This window comes from Siphateles boraxobius, unplaced genomic scaffold (genome assembly GCF_051911475.1).
Source record: "Siphateles boraxobius isolate OS27281-9 unplaced genomic scaffold, OSU_SipBor_1 11, whole genome shotgun sequence".
NCBI classification, from domain to species: Eukaryota; Metazoa; Chordata; class Actinopteri; order Cypriniformes; family Leuciscidae; genus Siphateles; species Siphateles boraxobius.
The window spans coordinates 9,182,994-9,202,549 of NW_027508711.1; the positions used below are offsets into that span (position 1 = coordinate 9,182,994).

General features: G+C 41.4%; 1 protein-coding gene across 2 annotated transcripts in view; it reads right to left on the reverse strand.

The window, feature by feature from the left end:
• plrdgb (PITP-less RdgB-like protein) overlaps nucleotides 1–19,556 on the reverse strand; it is a 156,631-nt gene that overhangs the window by 71,424 nt on the left and 65,651 nt on the right. For both annotated transcript variants that reach the window (XM_077195253.1, XM_077195245.1), the window contains exon 3: nucleotides 625–729. In XM_077195253.1, the coding sequence (XP_077051368.1) occupies nucleotides 625–729 (105 nt within the window). The remainder of the gene's footprint in view (nucleotides 1–624; nucleotides 730–19,556) is intronic.

The following is a 19,556-nucleotide window of genomic DNA, read 5'->3' on the forward strand; positions in this document are numbered from 1 at the left end:
TCTGATTGGTCACTCAATCATGCTGCACCATTTATGAGGTCTTATTGGTCTTGGTACTGTTTCGCAGTCTGATGAAACACATTTTTTCTAAAATGAGTGTCAAAAAGTGAGCTGCCTATTTCTCATCATTTAAAAGCAGCTGTCGTGCAGCATTACAGAAACTCTAATTCTCCCATGCAGCATTAGGGTATCTCTCTAAAGGGAGTTAATTTTGCACAAAAGTTATATAGTGCTGTAGAGTTACTGCGTGTCCTGAGGTATTAATATAGCTTAGAGAACCAAAACAGTGATTACGCTGCATCTGTGGCATTAGTCACTGTTGATTCTCCCTTCACTGAAATTCCCCACTTTAAGTTAGACACCAAACGAGCTGTTTGCAGTGGAAACTGCTGTTAAGGGTATAAGGTAAACTAATTAGGGAGGAGCAGCATTTAGATTATCCACGGTTTTCACAGCAATTTTACTTGTCAGTTGAAATGTATTAAAATGAATGAGCCGTAAAATCCCATCATCAAGCCACTCCTGGTAAATTCAGCCTTAAAGAACCTTAAAGGATGAATATAATGTGTTCATGATACAAAAACATGTAGGAGAGATGTCTTCAGGAGACCCTGGTGCTTTTACCTCTGGAGTGCTCGAGGTGTCCCAGTGTTTCAATCTGCTCCACCAGGTCATTAGAGTTCCACTGGCTCATTTCCAGGAGTAAGGCCGTCTTCCCCTCCATAACATCTGCGGATCAGCAGGACGTGAGAAGCCATTCAATACAATGAAGGAAATTAGAGTCTATAATATAATATAATATAATATAATATAATATAATATAATATAATATAATATCATTATTTCCAACATCATTGGATGATTACAACCAATTGATTACAACATCAATTATTATTATTATTATTATTACATTGAGACATTGCTAAATCTACTGTACACCAGAAGCCTAATATATTTCTATCGATTTCTTCAAATTAAACAGAACTTTTATTTTAACAGGTTGCTGTGAAGAGTCAAACCCTTTGACTTTCTGTGTGTTTATGATACAACGATAGTTTTTTTCTCAAATGAAACGGTAAAATGCTCATGCTCAGAGCGGCATTGAAGATGAAGTTCATGCATTCATGTCTTCATAGTGGCAGAGGCTGAAAACACAGCGAGCGTCACGCGTGCTTTAGTGTATGTGTTTGTGCTAAACGAAACAGCGCATCTGTGCCTGTCATTCATTCACACAAAAATAAGCAGGTTAGTCTGGAGCCCTGTGCTTAGATAAACATGGAAGTTACTGAAAGCGGCTGCCTATTAGTGGGTACTGAATATACCCGGTACTACCACTAATACAGAAATGCTGGTATCGTCACATTTTTTTAATTTCTGTACCGACTTGGTACCGAACAACCCTGACAACACTAGTACGTCCTATAGTAATGGTCCCCTTAAAGGGATTGTTCACCCAAAAATGAAAATTCTGTCAGTATTTACTCACCCTCATGTTGTTCCAACCCCCTAAGACCTTCGTTCATCTTCGGAACACGAATTGAGATATTTTTGATTAAATCTGAGAGCTGGATCACTCCTCCATAGGCTTCTAAGTGATTGACACTTGCCAGCCCCGAAAAGTTATTAAAGACATTGTTAAAATAGTCCAAGTGACAACAGTGGCTCAATCTTAAGTTTATCAAGTGACGAGAATACTTTGTGCGCAAAAACAAACAAAAATAACGACTTTATTTCAACTATTCATTTCCTTCTCTGTGGGCCTCTAGTCAGTTAACGTAGTGTGATTGCGTAGAGCTACGTCACACGTAGGCTCACTATTGGCCGACGCTGGTCATGTGTGTGATGTGTGTGACGTACAACAACAGAAGCTTACGCTGTTAAACTAGTGAACTGATTTGAGGCCCACAGAGTAGTACAAAAAGTATTCTTGTCGTTTGATAAACTTAGGATTGAGCCACTGTAGTCACTTGGACTATTTTAACAATGATAAAACGCTTTGCCGCTCGCTCACTGCCGCTTATTAATTGTGTGTTGAATCAGCATGGCTAACGTTTTGGTATTTTCATTGAATTTAAATAAGCTATGCTTCTGATTGTAATTTTGGCCGCCCCTGTAAAGGGTCATACCATTGAAAATACCTGTGCACCTAGAAAACCCTTCAAATACATGTTTTAATTGTATGGAAGTAAAATAATGCCAAATGTTTTTGAAACAAAAATAACTGTTGATTTGCACTACTTGCATTGCATGCTTGCATTTTAATGCATTATATTTTTAGGACTTGCTTTTTTATGGGCTGAAATTCAACATTGTTGAATATTTAAGCTGTGAATATTTCAATTCAAAACATTTCAAACATTTCATTATTAAAAATTCAATAATCCATATTCACCTTTCATATTTCACTTCCAAAATATTCAAACTGTTTTAAAATACAACCTATAATATTCAACAGGCAATTTTTGGTCCATTTTATTTCGCTTTGCAAATTCGCTTCCACAAATTCAGTGGTTCAAATTCGACAGGATAATTTAACATTGACATCCAGGAACTGCAGAAAAAGAAGTAGATTACAGAGCATAATCTCCATCTGCTGTTAGTCATTCTCACCAGCAGGTGGTGCAAAAGTGTGTGTTGTTGACAAAGACCAGAGCAACAGTTAGAGCAAGCCATTCATTCATAAAAAGTCATTTACAGCAATATAAGTGTATTTGTGATTATTGTGTCTTTATTTCTGATTGTATTATGTGATTATTATGTGATTATTATGCCCTATCATCTTTGAGTGTCTACAGAACGAGCCAATGAACGTTGGCGTGCATGAATCGTATCACGCGCCCCATGGGTTTCATGTGCGCGTCTAAACGAGCAAATGTACACAAAAATATGTCAAAATGACCGGCTTGGAGATTCACTTCTAAATGGACGTAGTTATGGAAATCATTCGGAAAAAATATGGTGCATCAGTAGATCTGCACTACTGTGGGTCTTAAAGGGGAAGCAGTCTAATAAACATGCTGACGATTGTGCCACAACTGCGAATCAAACAACAAAAGGCAAAGAGAAAATCACTCACAGCTCTTGAATGAATAACTTCAGCTTTAATAAACATTAATCTATCTATGATAAACTATGCAGTGTTATTTTACATTTTTGATTACTTTATTATATTTCTTTTTAGACCATACCTGAATAATAATGTTAGTAGACCTTCCTGAAATTAAAGCACTCTGTAGCACACCTATATAATGTGTATCTTTGTTTAACTGTTTATCTTTTGATTATCTATTGTTTATCTTTGTTTAATATATATAAATATATATATAACCGATAAGAATACCGTTAAAGTACCGGATCGATAAGCAGTATTGGTAAGAGTTGAAATACCGTTAAAACCTTAACGATACCCATCCCTAGGCGTGACACTGCATCCTTTTCAAGATGTCATTCCGCCTGTGCATTTCTGAATGCGGTCGTTCCCTTGCGTCAGCAGACGGCCACAATAGTTGCTTCTCGTGTTTGGGCATTCAGCACTCTGAGGCAGCTTTTATGAATAAGGTGACTGAGCACCATGTCCCTGTGTTCGCACAACTGCTCTCTCGACTGGGCCAGGATAAGCCAGTCGTCGAGGTAGTTGAGGATACAAACACCACGCTCTCACATGGGAGAAATGGCTGCCTCTGTGAAGTTCGTGAAGACACAGGGCGACAAGGCCAGCCCGAAGGGTAAGACTTAGTACTGATATGCCCGCTCCTCGAACGCAAAGCAAAGAAGCGTCTGTGTCGAGGGAGAATCGAGACATGAAAGCGTCCTTCAGGTCGATCGCTGCAAACCAATCTTGGGGATGGATGCACTTTCAAAATACATTTCTGCGTAAGCATCTTGAACAGTAGCCTGTGAAGGAACCGGTTCAGGACACGCAGGTCCAAGATTGGTCGTAACCCACCGCCTTTCTTGGGTATAATGAAGTACAGGCTGTAGAAGCCGGTCTTCATATCAGCTGAAGGGACCGGCTCGGTCGCGTCCTTCGCCAGTAGGACTGCAATCTCTGCCCTGAGCATAGGGGCATTGTCCGCCAGAACAAGGGTGAACTGAATGCCCCTGAAAGCTGGGGGACGCCGGGCGAACTGAATCACATAATCCGAGTCTGATAGTACGGATGAGCCAGCGAGACAGGCTGGGAAACTCTAGCTAGGCTCCCAGACACCAGTGACGGAACAAAAACAAAAGGAAACAAAAGATTCTCCGCCCGGTCCTCCAACTGGCGAATGAGTGGCGCGTTCCCGCTGCATGTCACAACTCGCCCGCCATCTCCTCCTTTGGAGTCAGAAGCATCTGAGGTCGTTGCGTGCCATTTATATTCGGGACCTGCTTAACCCCCTGGAGTCGGCTATCGCCTTTTCTTATCAGTGCAAAAGAAACTTAAATAACTCAGTCGATTTTTGTCTTACAGGCAAATGTTATACATCATTAAAAACTGTTAAATGTCTTCTTTTTTGTGTACACTAATAATAAAAACAAAAAGTTGTGTTTTTCGTAAAATAAAGAAAAAAAACATGATGCACGTTCTGTCTTCTCTCTCAATATGAAGTTCATTCTGAAACGCGACAGAAAATGATCTGTAACTCAGCCAATACTTGCCACCCACACATGAAAGTAATAGCTTTACAAAGCTTGAAGTCTCCTTTTTTAAACGAAGTAAATCATATCACAAACAAATATTCTCGGTTTAAGAAATCCGTATGAAAGCAACGACATGTACAGTTTCTCCAGCCCGAGCTCATTAACTTTAATTTGACCACACCCCCACGGGCGCGAGCTGTTCTCATTCAAATGATCCTTGTGAAGGAACGCAGAGCTGTTAACGCCCTCATCAGCTCTAAACAAAGAATCAGCGACTCCAGTATTTCTCTACTTTTCATCAGTTTGGAAGACTGTTTGTGCTGTGGATTTACCTTGGATTTACCTCAGAAGAAGACATTTTGATTATGAGAACAATTTTTAAGGTAAGAGACATAATAGTAAGTGTTTTATTGTTGCATAAACTTTACATTGTAGCTACTAAACTGGTGCCAGCCTAAAATGTTATGAAATGAGATACAAGTATGCTAGTATGAGTGTTTATTCTATGGTGAATATTTTAATGTTTAGACCTGTGTTTACTGTTAAATACTGTGTTTGTGGATATCTGCTCAAACGTAGATGTATAATGTAACAATAATGGATCATAGTTTGGAGCGGCTCGATCGCTGCATGCGCTGAGTTTGGGTCTGATTCACGCTGTGTGTTTGAAAAGCAAAACACGCCACACATTAGGCTTCACGCCAAACTCATCTCATTTCTTAACAAATAGAAATATTTGAAGTAACATATGACAAACAATATATGTTTGTCTAGTGTAGTGTTACTGAAGTGTTAATTTTTAACGATTTATAGGCTGTCTGCTATCTACGCTATTGTTATTATTTTATGCAGCCCTACACATGCCAATATACAAGGCACAACAAACTAGGTGTTTGTATATATATTTACAAAATACATATACATATATGCACTGCTGTTCAAAAGTTTGGGGTCGGTAAGATTTTTCATGTTTTTAAAATAAGTCACTTATGCTCACCAAGGCTGTATTTATTTGATTAAAAATACAAAACAAACCTAGTAATATTGTGAAATATTATTTCAATGTAAAACAGCTGTTTTCTATGTGAATATATAGTAAAAAGCGTAATTTATTCCTGTAATCAAAGCTGAATTTTCAGCATCATTACTCCAGTCTTCAGTGTCACATGATCCTTCAGAAATCAGTATAATATGATGATGTGATGCTCAAGAAACATTTATAATTATTATCAATGTTGAAAACAGTTGTGTACCTTTTTCTTTTAATTATTTGATGAACATAAAGTTAAAAACAACAGCATTTATTTGAAATAGAATCTTTTGTAACATTATAAATGTCTTTACTGTCACTTTTTATCAATTTAATTTCTCCTTGAATAAAAGTATTGATCCATTTTATTTATTTCCCCCAAAAAATAAAATAAAAATTCTTACTGACCCCAAAGTTTTGAACGGTGGTGTTTAATGTTACAAAAGATTATTTTTCAGATAAATGCTGTTCTTTTGAACTTTCTATTCATCAAAGAATCCTGAAATAAAAATGTAAATAACTGTTTTCAACATTGATGATAATGAAAAATGTTTCTTGAGCATCAAATCATCATATTATACTGATTTCTGAAGGATCATGTGACACTGAAGACTGGAGTAATGATGCTGAAAATTCAGCTTTGATCACAGGAATAAATTACACTTTACTATATATTTACATAGAAAACAGCTGATTTACATTGAAATATTATTTCACAATATTACTGGGTTTGTTTTGTTTTGTATTAATCAAATAAATGCAGCCTTTGTGAGCAGAAGAGACTTCTTTTAAAAAACATTAAAAATCATACCGACCCCAAACTTTTGAACGGCAGTGACTGTGTGTGTGTGTGTGTGTGTGTGTGTGTGTATATATATATATGTGTGAGTGAAAAATCTGAAATGTATTCCCAGAATCGTGCAGCCCTATAGTTTGTCTTGATATCAACATGTTTACAGTTGTTTATTTATTTATTTTTTAGAAAGGGACCAGATGCCACTGGATGAGTCCTGCTGACTTCAACATTCACATGAGTCTCTGTACATGAACATGGTAAAATGAAAAGTCAAACACCTTGGAAATGACAGGTATGTAGGCTACTATGGTGTGTGACTGTTTAAGTCTTTGTCTTTAGATCAGTGTGTTTACTAATGTGCTTTTTGTCCTTTGTTGTGTATCTTTGGATTATGTTGTGTTGTAAATAAATCCAGACAATCTAAAAGCCATTCTTTTTTTAATTTCTCCTCATTCTTTGTGCAAGGCTCCTCATAATGATCGGGCCTGATAGCACCTGATAGGGGCATTAGGGGAGGGTCTTTGTCTTTCTCAGGTGTAAAATGCATTCATATTAATGAGAGATTCACACCTCCTCGCATAAAGCTTTCTCACACAAAACACGTCAAACAAATTTTAAATCAATATATTGTCTTATATAAATGAGTATGCAGGATGATTTTCACATAGTTTTGAAGCAAAACTGGTCCTTTCGGCACTTCAGAGACCACCCTTTGAGCCTTTGCAGTCAGCGGAGTTAAAAATTCTGTCCTGTAAAACAGTACTCCTGGTTGCATTGGCCTCCATCCAGAGGGTAGGGGACCTGCATGCATTTTCGGTCGACGAATCGTGTCTAGAATTCGGCCCGGCTAAATCTCACGTGCTCCTGATACCCAAGGTACCCAAGATACGTGCCCAAGGTTCCCACAACTCCCTTCCGGGACCAGGTGGTGAACCTGCAAGCGCTGCCTTCGGAGGCAGACCCAGCCCTGGCTTTTCTCTGTCCCGTTCGCGCTCTGCACCTATACATGGACAGAACGCAAAGCTTTAGGACCTCAGATCAGCTCTTCGTCTGTTACGGAGGCTAGTAGAAGGGAAAGGCTGTCTCCAAGCAGAGGATGACCTACTGGAAAGTGGATGCCATCTTCTTGGCTTACGAAGACCAAGACGTGCCATGTTTGCCCGGGTTGAGAGGCCACTCCACTAGGAGTGTCGCTTTTTCTTGGGCGCTGGCACACAGCGCTTCGCTGACAGACATCTGTAGAGCTGCGGGCTGGGCGACACCTAAAACTTTCGCTAGGTTTTATAGCCTACGTGTAGAGCCGGTTACTTCCTGTGTGCTCGCTTCAACCAGCCAGTAACACCAAAGTTACCGCTCCAGTCAAGTTCCCCACTTAGTCGAACCTGACCTCCCAGACCCCCAACTGACTGGGGCGGAAGGCCTACGTAGAGGGAGTTCAACTGCTGTTCCATTATATGGTTGGGCTGCGGAGAGATTGTGAGATTGTGGTTGGGTCTCAGCAGCAGGAGGGATGTAGAGGTCAGTAAGCAGGGCTTCACACAAAAATGTGAACTTTGTGAGATGTTTTTAATCACTAGTGCAGAGGATTTTGTGCAAAATTTTATTTGCTCCAAATGTAACCAAATTAAAGAATTACAAGATAAACTAATCGACGTGCACATGAAACTCCGGCGAATGACTGAGCTAAACGCCGTTTTAAAAGAAGCTTCAAAAATACAAGATACTTTTAACTCTACTGTATTAATTGGATCCGCTGACATGGGTGTACAAAACTCGGCACTTCTCGCATCAACTCTCCCAGTTCAAGAGGGTACATCGGCAGAGGAACTTTTACCACCACTGATCTCCAACGCCACTGTGCCGGCAGTGAGAAGCTCAACAGATTCCTGCTCAACACCATGCTCAAGGGAATATAAATGGAAACGGGTGAATGGCGGAGGAAAACTAGGAATATGTGGAACGCGGCCACTTCAGGACTTAAAACTAGCGAATCGTTTTGAGGTGTTGATTCATGACTCACCTCCTGTTTATGACCAAATCCCTACATCTCCTGCACTTTCACTGCCATCGCCTGTCTCTACTGTGGTGATTGGGGATTCTATCATCCGGGGACTTTCGTTCCCTTCCCACGGAAGTAAAGCATCAGTACACTGTTTTCCCGGAGCTAAGGTACTGGACAAACACACAACTCTCTGACGTGCTTGGGAAACACGTAAATGCAAACACAGTGATAGTGCACATTGGTAGCAATGACACTTCATGTCGTGAATCTGAGATTTTAAAGGAACATTTTAAAACGCTGCTAGTTTCTCTCACTAATACTGGGAAAAATATAGCTATCTCAGGTCCACTTCCTGCCTATAAAAGGGGTATTGAAAAATTTAGTCGTCTGCTTTCCTTGAACTCATGGTTAAAAATGACATGCGAAAATTTCAATGTAATTTTTATAGATAATTTTGATCTGTTTTGGGGACGTCCAGCACTTTTTATGTGGGATGGCCTGCACCCAAATCACAGGGGCTCTCACATGCTTGCACATCATATCGAACAACATATTTTAATGTGACTACCTATCCAATACACTTCTGTAAATTGTATAAAACCTATTATATCAGTTTGTTACACTACTGCTAAGAAAAACACAGTGGGAATAAATATGAACAATCAACTGAAAATTCCCACTTCCAGCATATCATCACTTACGGAAACAAAACAAACAGAAATTAACATGGCTCTTTTTAATGTAAGGGCATTAACAAACAAATCATTTTGTATTAATGATCTCATTAGTGATTATAACCTGGACTGTTTGTTTCTTACTGAGACATGGCTTAGCACAGATGCACCGGCCACACTGATTGAGACCTGTCCTCCCGACTTTACTTATTCATTTTCAACTAGAAATGGAAAAAGAGGGGGAGGGACTGCAGCAATCTACAGAGAATCCCTAAAGGGAAGGGATATAGACCTTGGTACATTTTCTACCTTTGAATATAATGCTATTATTTTAAACTTCCAGCCGCGCCTTCTTGCAGTGACACTATACAGATCACCAAAATTACTTATATCTCCTTTCATAAAGGATTTCTCTGACATGCTATCTGTTATTCATATGAATTATGACAACTGTATTTAAACTGGGGATTTTAATATACATGTTGATAATTTGTCAGATATCAGAGCAAATGAATTCTTGGAACTGCTAGAATGTATGTCGTTTAAACAACATGTAAACATACCGACCCACAAGCATGGTCACACATTGGATTTAGTCATAGCATATGGATTAAATATCAATATAACTTCTGTTGTTGATCTTGCACTATCCGATCATTTTTGTGTTTTCTTTAATAGTATTGATCCTTCTGTGCCTAATACAACTGAACGTATTGTTAAAAAACGTTTTATTACCTCTGAAGTAGCAGAAAATTTTACAATGCATTATATGACTTACAAAAATAATATTTTACCATCATCCTGTGATGTCTTAGTTGATGAGTTTAATAAAAAATTGAGAACAGCCCTTGATGCAGTTGCTCCACTTAAAACAAAAAAGGACACTAATAATAAGGTCATTCCTTGGAAGACAGATTTGACCATGAAAATGAAAAGAAACTAGGGTTAGGACTAAATTAGAAATACACCTAAATATACTCACTGAAAATCTTAAAAACTATAACAAATGAAATGAAACTAGGGTTAAAACTAAATTAGAAATACACCTAAATATACTCACTGAAAATCTTAAAAACTATAACAGAGAAGTTCAAAAATCACGGCAAGCTTACTTTTCAAACCTTATAAATGAAAATATTAATAACCCGCGATTCTTATTTAGTACCATAGATTCACTTATAAATCACAAAATTGATTGCAGTTCTGCGTTACCAAGTTCCAAATGTGAAGAGCTTGCTGGCTACTTCAGAGATAAAGCTATAAATATTAGATCAGGAATCTGCTCGGCAAACAAAAATAAAAACAAGATGTTCCCTCCTTTACCTAGCGCATATAATACTATCCAGATGGAAAGGTTTACTTTGGTTGATGTTGAGACCTTGAGAAAGGTAGTAACAGAACTAAAACCATCCACTTGTTCTCTTGATCCAATTCCTACCTCTCTTTTTAAATCTATCTTTAATGTAATATCTAATGATACTCTTGAGATAGTAAATCACTCTCTACAGCTTGGCATTTTTCCGTGTGATCTTAAATTGGCCCTAGTGAAACCTGTACTAAAAAAAGGAAATTCAGATATCTTAACTCCTAGTAATTATAGACCCATTGTCACGGAACGTGCAAGATAAAAAAAGGTGCGAGGACTCAAATGCAGAGAATGGTAATTTATTACAAAAATAAACAAACACAAAGCAAAAACCCACGAGGGGGAAAAACACAATAAATAAGAATGAAACAACTGAACCTTAACATGAAGTGGGGAACGGGGAATCACGGGGAACAGGAGACATTAGACAACGATCCGACAAAGACTGCAAACAAGAGGAGACTTAAGAAGGGAACAAATCAAGAGGGGACAGGTGGAAGAACTCAAACAATAATCAGGTAACGAGGGGGAGGGATCAGACAAGGACAAGAGCACATGGCCCACAATAACAAAACACCCATGTGCAACACAAGACAGGACAGGCATGTGACATTACCCCCTCCCTACGGAGCGGCTACCAGACGCTCCATAAGACCAGGGCAGGGCGGGACGGGAGGGAAACACCAGGGCGGGACGGGCGGGACAGACCAGGGCGGGACGGGAGGGACAGACCAGGGCGGGGACGGGAGGGACAGACCAGGGCGGGACGGGAGGGACAGACCAGGGCGGGACGGGAGGGACAGAACAGGGCGGGACAGAACGCTTAGTCCTGGGAGGCCAGGGCGAAGCACACAGTCCATCGGGCGGCCAGGGCAATCAGACAGTCCATCGGGCGGCCAGGGCGAAGCAGACAGTCCATCGGGCGGCCAGGGCGAAGCAGACAGTCCATCGGGCGGCCAGGGCGAAGCAGACAGTCCATCGGGCGGCCAGGGCGAAGCAGACAGTCCATCGGGCGGCCAGGGCGAAGCAGACAGTCCATCGGGCGGCCAGGGCGAAGCAGACAGTCCATCGGGCGGCCAGGGCGAAGCAGACAGTCCATCGGGCGGCCAGGGCGAAGCAGACAGTCCATCGGGCGGCCAGGGCGAAGCAGAGACCCATCGGGCGGCCAGGGCGAAGCGGAGACCCATCGGGTCCCTCAGGAACAGCAGACACCGGCTCAGGAACAACAGACACCGGCTCAGGAACAACAGACACCGGCTCAGGAACAACAGACACCGGCTCAGGAACAACAGACACCGGCTCAGGAACAACAGACACCGGCTCAGGAACAACAGACACCGGCTCAGGAACAGTCACATGAACAAACACAAACACAGAAATAAACACTGGCTCTGGCGCTGGAACAGGCGCTGGCTCTGGAATAGACATTGGCTCCAGCTCTGGAACAGGCCTTGGCTCTGCCTCCGGCTCAGGAACAACAGACACCGGCTCAGGAACAGACACAAGAACTGTAACAGTCACAAGAACAAACACAAACACAGAAACAAACACTGGCTCTGGAACAGGCGCTGGCTCTGGAACAGACATTGGCTCCAGCTCTGGAACAGGCCTTGGCTCTGCCTCCAGCTCTGGAACAAGCACTGGCTCTGCCTCCGGCTCTGGAACAAGCACAGGCTCTGTCTCCGGCTCTGGAACAAGCACAGGCTCTGTCTCCGGCTCTGGAACAGCAGACACTGGCTCCGGCTCTGGAACGGCCATTGGCTCTGCCTCCGGCTCTGGAACGGGCACTGGCTCTGCCTCCGGCTCCGGAACGGGCACTGGCTCTGCCTCCGGCTCCGGAACGGGCATTGGCTCTGCCTCCGGCTCCGGAACGGGCATTGGCTCTGCCTCCGGCTCCGGAACGGGCACTGGCTCTGCCTCCGGCTCCGGAACGGGCACTGGCTCTGCCTCCGGCTCCGGAACGGGCACTGGCTCTGCCTCCGGCTCCGGAACGGGCACTGGCTCTGCCTCCGGCTCCGGAACGGGCACTGGCTCTGTCTCCGGCTCCGGAACGGGCATTGGCTCTGCCTCTGGCTCTGGAACGGGCATTGGCTCTGCCTCTGGCTCTGGAACGGGCATTGGCTCTGCCTCTGGCTCTGGAACGGGCATTGGCTCTGCCTCCGGCTCTGGAACGGGCATTGGCTCTGCCTCCGGCTCTGGAACAGGCTCTGCCTCAGTATCTGCTCTGGAACAGCAGATACTGTCTCCGGCTCTGGAACAGGAGACACTGGCTCCGGCTCTGGAACAGCAGACACGGGCATGTCCAGGATCCGAGCCAGACGCTCCAGATAGTCCGTGAGTGCCTTGGCGGCCACACAAATGGGCATTTCCGGATCTGTCTCAGACTGGGCAGACGGGACGTGAACAGTCTCTCGCTGGGCAGACGTGACGTGAACAGTCTCTCGCTGGGCAGACGTGACGTGAACAGTCTCTCGCTGGGCAGACGTGACGTGAACAGTCTCTCGCTGGGCAGACGTGACGTGAACAGTCTCTCGCTGGGCAGACGTGACGTGAACAGTCTCTCGCTGGGCAGACGTGACGTGAACAGTCTCTCGCTGGGCAGACGTGACGTGAACAGTCTCTCGCTGGGCAGACAGAACGTGAACAGTCTCTCGCTGGGTAGACAGAACGTAAACAGTCTCTGGCATGGCCCCTCTTCTCCGCTGAGTCCTCATTTGGTCGGATCGTTATGTCACGGAACGTGCAAGATAAAAAAAGGTGTGAGGACTCAAATGCAGAGAATGGTAATTTATTACAAAAATAAACAAACACAAAGCAAAAACCCACGAGGGGGAAAAACACAATAAATAAGAATGAAACAACTGAACCTTAACATGAAGTGGGGAACGGGGAATCACGGGGAACAGGAGACATTGGGGAACAGGAGACATTGGGGAACAGGAGACATTAGACAACGATCCGACAAAGACTGCAAACAAGAGGAGACTTAAGAAGGGAACAAATCAAGAGGGGACAGGTGGAAGAACTCAAACAATAATCAGGTAACGAGGGGGAGGGATCAGACAAGGACAAGAGCACATGGCCCACAATAACAAAACACCCATGTGCAACACAAGACAGGACAGGCATGTGACACCCATCTCAAATCTTGCATTTTTGGGTAAAATATTAGAGAAAATAGTTTTTAATCAGTTAAGTATATTCTTAAATACACATTCAAAATTAGAGATGTTTCAGTCGGGTTTCAGAAAACTTCATAGCACAGAGACCGCTCTTATTAAAGTAGTAAATGATATAAGAATAAACTTAGATAGAAATTGGCCTTCAGTTCTGGTGCTGCTGGACTTGAGCGCTGCGTTTGATACAGTGGATCACCAGATTCTCTTAAATAGACTACGCGAATATGTTGGCTTATCTGAAACCGTTTTAAATTGGTTTTTATCATATCTTAGTGGTAGAACATCTGCAGTATCTATTAATAATACCTTGTCTGAACATTATGAGGTACATTGTGGAGTTCCTCAGGGATCAATTTTAGGACCACTACTTTTTAATCTGTATATGTTACCTCTCGGACGTATCATCAGGAGACATAGTATCTCTTTTCATAGTTATGCTGATGATACACAGTTATATGTAGCCGTATCTCCAGATGACACTGCAGGGCAAATTGATTCACTTGCATATTGCATCCAAGACATAAATGATTGGGTGTCGCAAAATTTCTTACAACTCAATCAAGATAAAACAGAAGTTTTGATAATTGGATCAAAAGAACAGAGAGAAAAAATAATTCCTAAACTAAATATCCTGGGATTAAACCCAAGTAAAGTGGCAAAGAATTTAGGTGTGATCTTTGACTCTGATTTTAATTTTAAAGCGCATGTATGTAATGTTACTAAAATAGCTTTTTATCATTTAAAGAACATTGCAAAAATAAGACCATTTCTCTCCCTGTGCAATACAGAAAAATTAATGCATACATTTATAACTAGCAGGCTTGACTATTGTAATGCCCTCCTCTCTGGTCTACCAAAGACTACAATTAATCAACTACAATTAATACAAAACTCTGCTGCTCGAGTATTGACAAAGACCAAAAAGAGAGAACACATTACACCTATACTAAGATCACTACATTGGTTACCTGTTAGTTTTCGTGTCGATTTTAAAAGTCTTTTATTAGCTTATAAGGCACTACATGGACTTGCTCCAGACTATCTTTTAAAAATGCTTACAGTTTATAAACCTGTAAGGACCCTCAGATCATCAGATTCTTTGCTTTTAACAGTACCACACAGTAGAAGTAAAAGATTTGGTGATGCTGCTTTTAGCCGCTATGCTCCTCGTCTCTGGAATAATCTTCCAGAAGAAGTAAGACGTGCCGAAAATATAAATAGTTTTAAGTCTAAATTAAAAACGTATCTTTTCAGTTTGGCCTTTCTATAATATTTTATGATGTTTGTAATTTAATGTCAATCATTTTTTACTTGTATTTTGTATTTGCTTTTAATTTTTGTGCCTGTAAAGCACTTTGAACTGAATTCAATTGTTTGGAAAAGTGCTATATAAATAAAATTTGCTTGCTTGCTTGCTGAGTTGAGTGGGGGACGGAGGGGGGTGACTCTGGGACGCAAGAATCACTGTCTTCATGTTTTTTATCATTTATGCCCGTGTTATGGAAATCATTATGAACAGCAGCAACGCTAATTATTTTCCCTTTTTGCTTTTCTGCTGTTATCTCGGGACGCAAGGTGGCAGCAACCGTGGCGTTTTCCATAGGCAAAGTGATGGATCGTTCTGTAGACACTCACAGTTGATAGGGCTCCCTGAAGTGATCCCAATTACGTCGTCACGTCGACGTTACGTCTCCACATTAGTAACCAAGACGTTTCTGCATATTCTTCGCATGTGTTTTGATCAGGAGATTCAGTACTTTCAGAAGATGCATTATAGTGCCCCCTAAAGAATAACAGTGGAAACACGGAGGGCTGGGAAATTCTGTCAATGGTAGGGTAGTGTTTTCTTACAATTTACGGAAATTTCCATCAATTGCTGGGAAAGACTTAAGACAGTCTTAACATAATGGCTATGCAACTGGATCTATTAAGAGTGACAGAAAATATTATTTTATAGTATTCTATACTGTGATAGGCTATGTGGATTAGCATTGAGGGGCCATTATTCTTATGAAAATACCTGAAATGGCTTAAAAAACACATAAACCATACTACAACCATATTGTCACAATTGTGTGTTGTTACAATGTCACAACTGAGTTGCGCTTTGGCGCCTCCGGCTACCAGCATGAATGAAGCACACATTACATCAGAGTTTTTAACACTCCATAATCTTAACATCGCCCTGTTTATATATATATATATATATATATATACACATGTGTGAGTCTCAGGCCCTATTTTGTGTAAAGTGCTTTAAGTTTCACATTTGACAATAGCCATTCACTCACATAGACTTTAGTATTTTGCTTTCTATAGCCATTTTTAGAAGTGTATAGGTCTGTGTATAAGACCACAATTTTGGTTCAAATCATCCGTTATACTAAAATATGGGCTTCTTTTATTAAATAATGACTATTTATAGGCCATATCTTTGTGAAGTGCCCTTAACACAGAGGTAAGAGAAAAATCCTCTTGGAGAATCATTTAAAAGAGGTTTGGTACAACACACAGAGACAAAGGGGGAAAAAAAATCATGGAGCCAAAAATAGACCACTGAGATAGCAGGGAGCAGGCAAGGAAGAAGGAGAGGCTGTGGAATAAGATGATAAGAAACTAATGAAGATGGATCACTCTCTCTTTTCCTCCAGTTGTATATTAGTCAGTTTTTAAGGATGAACTCAGTCTCCTATCATAATTTGGGGGGGAAAAGTCAATAAACTTTATTTTGCTCATATCAGTCAGTCATTAGTATGCTGCTAAAGGCCATGGGGTCATTCTCTTGCCATCTGCAACTACAGCATTAGCCAGTTTCATTACAGCCAATTAGAGGGTTATTCATGTTTGAATGAATATAAGATGCTGCTTCCAAGGCACCAAAATGTGCTAAAAAGGGGGTAATATGTAGAGTATATGGAATAGTATATTATTATATGGAATAATAATGCCACCAGTAACTGCAATATGGAGCAATAGGGCCATGCTAATATTCAAATAATGATTATTTGAATGATTATTTTGATAATTAATTAATCGATAAAAAAATACTATCCTCAAAGTATTCCATTATCCACAAATTGCTATTAGAAATTTCTATTTTTATTTAAAAATCAATACTTTTAATCCATTATTAAAAAAATAGATCCACATTCTGCCCAATTTTGTCATCCAAACAATGCGCACTCTTAGTAATCATATTATATTTATAGGCCTACTCCATTACAATAGTGCCTTTACACTTACTCCTCTCATAAAAAATACAATTGTTACATGTAGAATTTTAGAAGTTTTCTTACAATAATTATTTAGTAAAATGTTTATTTTAGTCAGAATTATTGCGCACGCGCGCCAGCGCTCGTTCGCTGAAGTCTTTGAAGTTTAGCAGAGAATTTTCTTAATGAAAATGGAATAATCGCGTGACTTTCTAGCATTTACAGGAATTCAACTGTAAAATGGGAGTAATTTGTGAGAAAAAATAAGTCTCAAATGCATTTAAAGCACATGTATCCTGACAAGGCCATCCGCGTTAAAATATATGCTTTAGTTTGAAGCACTTAATGTTTGTTTAAAGTATTCCTTATGTTTAGGATAACTTCCCACTGCAGCACACTATGTGTTATCTGTTAATTTCCAGAAGTGTTTTGTCCCCAGAAATGATACACACTACTGTAAAGGAACGTATTAGGTAATGTTTTCAGTGAACGGCGCTAAATGTGATTAATCAATACAATAATCAAATTCGTTGTTTTTGATTATTGATTAGTTGTTGCAGCACTAAAATTTACTACATTACAACTGATATTAAGTTTGATATTAAATGAAGTTCACATCGTAATTTCGGGAGGAGTAAACGCATCTAATCTTTCAATTATTATTAGATTATATACGCAGCCGCTCACCTTGCTCTGGCATCAGCTGTTTTGGCATCCCTCCACCTCCCCAACTCCACCAACATACTTTAGGCATCTTGCTACCATACTCATCATCCAAGCATTAGTAGTCCCACTGGGGGATATTTCTAAGCTCGAGTAGAATATGCTTCCTCGCGCCCCTCCACTGCGGACAGCAATGCAAATACGCTTAACCTTATTAACTTAAAGATTATTATGGGCAAACAAACTCGTGAAATTTATACAACAGTTAATATCAAGTAACTTACATTTCAGGCAAAATTTGGCAGTTGATTCATTCAGTTTTCTCTGCTAATGAAAACAACCACAGAATCCAAAGCATCAACGCACCAACTGGAATAGAGTTAAGCGAAGTGACAGAAATTGCTAGACAGTGGAGCGTCCCAGTGCAGTTGGACTGCTCAGCCAATGCAATTTGAGGACCAGAACCAATATTTTGTTAAATGTATTGTTTCAGTGTTTGATGTACAATTAATTAAGAAAGACTGAGCTGTAATGCACTGAGGCTCTAGGAAGAAGCGTGGCTATTTAATCAGAAAAGCATCAGTAGGAATGCTCTTCCCTCCAGAAGTGACTAACTTACTGTTTGGAGATGGTGAGTGTTTGTGTCCATGGGGCAGATTGTGTGTTTGAGTTTGTGGAAAATGCCATTTCGAAGAAGGCTAGCCTACTTTAGTCAGATACAATGATCTTATGGCTGAGTGTGCAAAGTCTGTTTAAATCCGACAAATAATTGTGCCTACATCATGCATTGTGCCATTAGTTCCATTCAAAACCATGCAACTATGGACAACGTCTCAGGTTATGAGAAGGGAACGAGACGCTTTTGGAACAACCCTGCATGATTGCGTCTGAAGCACTTGTGTCAACTAGTCCAATGGCGAGAGTGAGCATCACGGGCGGGTGACGTCATGACCAGGAAAGGATAAAAGCACATCCGGTCTGACCAGCGTTAGCTTCAATTTAGCCGAAGCAAGTTGATCACAGGAATGCAGGGAGTATGGCAAAGTGATGCAGCGTCTAGTTCCCTTCTAAGGGAATTAGGGTTACAGTCGTAACCTAAGAAGGTCCCCTTTCGAGGGAACTGTGACGATGATGCTTTGGGAATGAGAATTCCCGAACACCGTATGAACCAGAGACTGTCTGTGTGAATACTGAGAGCACAACTAAAACAGAGCACCTGTGATCTCGGGGTATTGCCCAGGTCGAAGGTGTAAAACCTTACCAATGTGAGCGGAGAGGACCAGCCTGCCGCATACCACATCCTGCAGGGATACCTCCTTATATAATAAGGCTTTCTAAGCCGCCATACTAATTTCCTGGCCTACAAGCACCACGGCGAAAACATGCACCAACGGGTTTCCCCCCAAGGATAAACCACCAAAAGGGACATGGTAGGCAGCTAAGGCCGCCACGTACACCTTCAGTGTGGAAGGGTATAACCCTGCGTAAAGCAAACCCGCAGTAACTCCAGCACTGTATAAATCGGGCAGTTAACTGGGCCCCACTGAAATCCGCACCATGAAGTGAAAACCCATCACTTCAACACATACAGTTTCCTCGTGGAGGGAGCTCTGGAGTGAAGTATAGTCTCCACAACCTCAGTTGAGAGACCAAAGTCTATGAGTTGGGCCTCCTCAGAGGCCAAATATCTGTATATTCCATAGGGGTGAAGAGTCACCCTCCCACTTGAGACCGAAGGTCCCTCCTGACCTGAATCTCTGAGGGAGAGCCGTCGAGGAGGGACACCAGGTCCGAGAATCAGTCAGCTCGGCCAGAAAGGTGCTACTAGTAGTAGACTTATTCCGTCCCAGCGGACCATCTCCAGAACTCCTGGGAGCAGAGTAATCGGGGAAAACCATACAGACGTAGCCTTGGCGATGTCTATACTACAACGTCCAGCCTCATGGGAGCTGGGTATGTCTCAGGGAGAGCAGCTTCCCTAGGGACCACAAGAGAATCTAGTGTGCCAGTT